The 5,315-nt window shown below is 43.2% G+C and overlaps 1 protein-coding gene across 1 annotated transcript; it reads right to left on the bottom strand.

The window, feature by feature from the left end:
• Positions 1-1,757: 1,757 nt before the first annotated feature.
• LOC103806033 (C-C motif chemokine 20-like) lies at positions 1,758-3,305 on the bottom strand. Its single transcript, XM_009078704.1, has 4 exons — positions 3,224-3,305; positions 2,903-3,017; positions 2,061-2,138; positions 1,758-1,785 (listed from the first exon to the last, which is right to left on the bottom strand). Exons 1-4 carry the CDS (start codon positions 3,303-3,305, stop codon positions 1,758-1,760), a joined length of 303 nt encoding a protein of 100 aa, XP_009076952.1.
• Between the last annotated feature and the right edge of the window lie 2,010 nt (positions 3,306-5,315).

Here is a 5,315-nt window from a genome sequence, read left to right as displayed (position 1 = left end):
ACTTAAGGTTTGGCAGAGAAATTAGAAATGCTTTGTGCTCTGTTTTGTACACTTTGGTACATGCCTTCACTCATCATGGTCCCCCAACTGCACTATTGCAGTGTTTCATGTTTCCTAAATTCCTTTATCCTGTAGTTGTCTGTTAAGTGGATCCTCAGTCAGCCTTTCTCACCAGGAAGCCCAAGTGCTTACCATGAGCGAGTCTAGAGGAGGCCACAAAGTGGCTAAGAGCACTGGAGCATCTCCCCTATGAGGACAGGCTGAGGGACTTGGGGCTGTTCAGCCTGGAGAAGAAAAGACTGCTTGGAGACCTCAGATCAACTTTTCTCACTTAGAGAGAACTGTCAATTCCCATATGCACAAAGCCACAGTTAGATTGCTTAAGTTCTAGCAAGTTTTGAAACCAGCAAACAAGAGCCTTACACTCATGAGCATCCTTTTAAAAGCCCAATACCTCTCAGCTCCTCTCTCAAGGGCATCAAAAATACTTTGCATTTGAGTTTAAATTAAATTCAAATTAATGCCTGTGTCCCTATTACTAAAAGGAACCAAAAACCAAAGTGTAAATTTATATGTAAGATTGGTGCTGATAGTGAGAGGACTACACCTACACACCTACATGGCCACGTCCCTGAAGTTCACGTGGGCCATGTAATAGCACATAAAAACCTAAGCAGCCTTCCCCATTCAACCTGTACCCATGTCCTACCTTCCATGAGGTCCCACTGCCTTTTTCAGGCTCCATGGACCTCCATCAAGGGATCCTGCATCAGGAAAAGCTCATTGTGCTAGAAGCCATAGGATACCATAGGAAACACACACGAAGGGGAGGAAAGTACTGTAGATTTCTCCTCTAGAGTTAGTCCTTTGAGTTGAGAGTAGATTGTGTTACCATAATCAATCCTCCTCACTGGATGACCTAGAAACTTGCCCAGTAGCAACATGTGTAAAGTCCCTCCTGAATGAATAGTGAAACTGGTCAGAGAAAGTCTCTCAAGTCTGAACAAGATGAAACTGAGCTAAGAACAGGTCTTCACATTAAGCAAAAGTTTGTTACACAGCAAGTGTGTGGGGGTAAGAAAGGAAATATATCCTATGGAGTAATAGCTACCCCTAGGGCAAACAAAATGAGCAAGGTGGAAAGTGCTTTAACAGGTGTCAACACACTTGGGTGATTGTTTCTGCTGGAGGCTCATAATAAGCAAAGGATTTAATTTCAAGGAAGAGTCACCTTATTCAGTTTAAAAAAAAACCCAAATATTATCACGTAGAGAGTTCAGATTTTAACATTCATTTTTTTATTTAACTCCAATTTCCATTTTTTCCCCCCAAACAGACTTTGTTTTACAATAGCTCAGAAAGTATTATAATGCTAAATACAGCTAAATGGAAACATTTGGGCACAAGAGAGTAACAAAATAAACAGAATAAATAACCTGCTTTACACATGCCAAAGAAACAAAAAATAACATGCAATAAACTTATAGAATTCACATTCTGTACAACAGCTTAAGGTAGTCTCATGTCATATGAGTAACATACACATAATAGTAAAAATAGAAACTTCAACCAAATCCTTCATTCAAGCAAAACAGTGATGCAATATGAATCAGCACTAGATGCTCAACGGTTCCAACGAAGCCAGAGTTAGAGGTCAGTAAGCACACAACAGTGTACAGGATGATGATCTCAACCAAGAGGTTGAACCTAATGGTTCTTCAGCCACGTCTGTGTTTAGTTCCTTGCTGGAAACTGCTTCAGACTGCCATCTTCCTAAGCCTCTGGCTGTAAATGAAGGAGAGAACACACATAAATAATGACCTCAGCCACAGGTTGATTATAGGGTTCTATTCTTCTCTGAGAGAATAGCTCAGGTAGAAAAAGAGACATGACTGCCATTGAGAAGACTCTACAAAGGAGTAGGCAAGTCTGAAAGGAGATGGAAAGAAATGTGTTCACCATTGCCATCAGAAGGGGCATTCAGGAGGTGTAAGAAATGAGCTTTAATACATGCCCTGTTTTCACCAGCCTTGGTAGTATTTAGATGTTTCGATTCCTACCTCAGGAAAAGAAGATGCTTCTTCACCCAGTCATCCTTAGGATTTGCACAGGCCTTCAGCCCCCTCTTGGTGTGGAAACTGGAAAAGAAATAACCAGAAAGAGATCAGTAAATCATTAGAAATCCCTGCTAGCAAGTACTATGAAGATGCATTTTGTCCAAAAATTGCATCATAGTTACTCTATACAATGAACAACAGCAACTGCTTTTGTAAATGCTCCAGACTCCTCCAATATTATAGGAACAAAAAGAAAAACACCTGATGAAATTTAAATATAATAGCTGCCTCAGTCTCAGAGGTCCTTTTTTGAACCATAAAGTTGTGTTCAATTTATTGAATCTATTGAGACAAAGACCTGTGCTGGATGCAAGAAGTGATTTGGGAGATTAAGGAGAATAGTTACTGTCAAGATAAGGTGACAGATCAACATTTAGGGGGGGTCAAAACCTTCTAGAAGAAAAAAAATTCTGATTTCTATGAATCAAGTGATCTGTTGGCACTTATGTGTCTGCTAAGAGGTTCAGCAAGGAAATACCTTGTGGTGGCTAGAGTGGCTCTGAGCTGGAGTCAAAACATGTTTTTGTTTGCACAGCTGATCCCTTAACAGTCAGACTTATTATTGACATTGTATGACTGTCCCAGGAGCTAGAAGTTCCTATCAACTCAAGGCTGGTTGTTTTGTTTACAGCTATTATACACAATTTAGTCCATTAATTTAGCTCTTTGAAAAAGCAAGAAAAATCATGATTACCACATTCCAACCATTGTTTCTGCACAAAGAGACATCCTAAGGTTAATACATATGTCAGAAAAACCAGAGGATCTTCTGAAAAGTAACTTACATGATTGCAGGGATATCACAGACTTCACTGGAGAGCTGCTCAGTGTAACCCTTCAGGGCCCAGCGAGGCAGACGCACTTTGGTGTAGGACAGGCAGCAATCCTGGTTGCTTTGTGCTGGAATGAAGGGAGAGAACAAGGTTAATCAACCACACTTGGCCCACACTGCCAATGCTCTCTAGGGTACTCACTCTTCAGCCCCCTGACTATTCAAGATTCCTCTTGACAGAACCTTGACAGACTCTGTTGAACACATTCTCTCCCACCTCACCCTCAGAGCATGGAGAACACCTTCCTGGGGCCAAGCACCCAACTTCACTCACCTTCGGAGGTGCCGCACAGGAGCAGAGCCACGAGCCCCAGCAGAGAAACCAAGACCAAGCTCTTGCTTTTCAAGCCAGCCATTGCCACTCCACACAGAGCTGTGCTGCAGAGAGGGCTCAGCTGCTGCCTGCCTGTCCTGCCAGCCCTGCTGCACCTCCACCTGCTTATAAAGGGGTGGCAGGAGCCACGGGAATTCACACCCGGGCGGGTTCCACTGTCATCACTGGGTTTCCCCACAGCAAATTCCATTGCACCCGTTTGGCCCCAGCACACCTTCCTGGTACTATAACCAGAGATAACAGTGTGCTGGGGAATATTTTTTTTTAGCGTAGCTTAAAAGATTCGGTCTAAAAGAAAAGGAAATAAAGGGCTGTGAGGTAATGGTTCTGTGGGTGAAGCACATGTAGCAGTAGGGGTAGGAGTGTGGGTTATGAAATGAGGAAAGTCAAACGTAGGTAACTCCCAATGTTACCTACAGAAACTGTGTGTCTGCTGTGCTCTAGTTTAAGAAGCCCAACTTGGGGGCAGAGAGAGGTGATTCATGTCAGCATGGCATGCTCAGGAGCTGGCAGTGATACCAAAGCACTGCATTAATATTTGCTGGTTGACTGGCACAGCAACATTAGGTTTTCCACATTGCTGCATTCTGAGCTCTAGACTGTTGGCAAGGACATGTGAGCAACACTGAGTCTTCATGGAAATGGGTTTCTTTAGTTTTATTCGCCATATATTCCCTGCTGTCGCTTTCTGCCAGTTTGTTACACATCTGAACTATTTCCTCTGAAACAGAGCAAGCTTAAAAGCAACTTGAAAGAGGGTCTATATTCTCCACTGAATCTGTATTGTCCAGGATGCATTAATGCTACTTCAGGAGCAATAGCAGTAACTTGTTGCTTTCCCATCCCAAACTGTACCCAAGTATTGTGACTCCTGACCATTCAACAAAAAGAACCAAAACAAAAAGCACAAAATCTTAACATTGCTTCACATGACTTGAGAAAACCATCAGGGAGATGCTCTATCATCATTGCAAGTGCAGTGTGAGCTGCTACTGAAGGGTGGTACTTTCCCAAGCTGTTTAGGGATCTGTGGGAAACTACTGGGATGGCTGTAAGCCATGACCATCAGACAGTGTACACAGGAGCTGCCACTGGCTCCAGGTGGTTATAGATTAACCTCAGCCTTAAGTGGCTTCTCTTAAGGTAGAGCTCATGTTCACAGTCATAGGCAGTCCATAATAACATACCTTCTATCCTTGAAGTATCTCTTTCAAAGGATGAGTCCCTATTATTTCTTTCTAGAAGTGTAAACAGTTTGAATTATAGCACAGATTGTTATTCCAAGAAATTTATTTCTCTATGCAAGAGCCAGATTTTAGGGAAGTTTTTCTATCTGGGGTGCACATGAGCAGCCTTGCAGCATTCATGGCATCACATGCTGGAAATGCTTCTCAGCAGAGCCACAGCCACTGGCCAAGGGACAGGGGAGGAGGCTGCAAAGAACCCATGCCCTGATGTATCCTGCTTTTTGTAACTGCTTTATGGATCATAGGGAAATGCCATAAAAATACATAAAGTATGCAGCAATTTCTGTACTGTTTTAAGGACTCTTCCACATTAGGCAGTGCCTCAGAATAACTAACTGGAATGGTACTGCCTGAAATGAGGACAGTTTAACTTAGTAGTTTTCTCCTTTACACACAGATTTCATGGATCCCAAATCTATTATACCTGTACCCAACTTTGGTGTTTCTTGTAGCATATCCTAGGCCATACTGTTATCTAGATGGAGTTGGCCTTGCATCCCAAATCTTCCTACTCTTCCTTCTGTCCTTCTGCCTCTACAGCTCTATTTCATAGAATCATAGAATTTAGGGGTTGGAATGGACCTTACAGATCATCTAGTCCCAACCCCCTGCCCTGGGCAGGGACACCTCCCACCAGAGCAGGTTGCTCAAGGCTCATCCAACCTGGCTGTGAACACTGCCAGGGTTGGGGCAGCCACAGCCTCCCCGGGCGACCTGGGCCAGTGTCTCACCACCCTCACAGCAAAAACTTCTGCCTAATATCTGCCCTAAATTTCCACCCCTTC

This window comes from Acanthisitta chloris, unplaced genomic scaffold (genome assembly GCF_000695815.1).
Source record: "Acanthisitta chloris isolate BGI_N310 unplaced genomic scaffold, ASM69581v1 scaffold1577, whole genome shotgun sequence".
Classification (NCBI taxonomy): domain Eukaryota; kingdom Metazoa; phylum Chordata; class Aves; order Passeriformes; family Acanthisittidae; genus Acanthisitta; species Acanthisitta chloris.
Note: the sequence above shows the minus strand (reverse complement) of the source record. Positions and strands in the feature narration are given on the sequence as shown.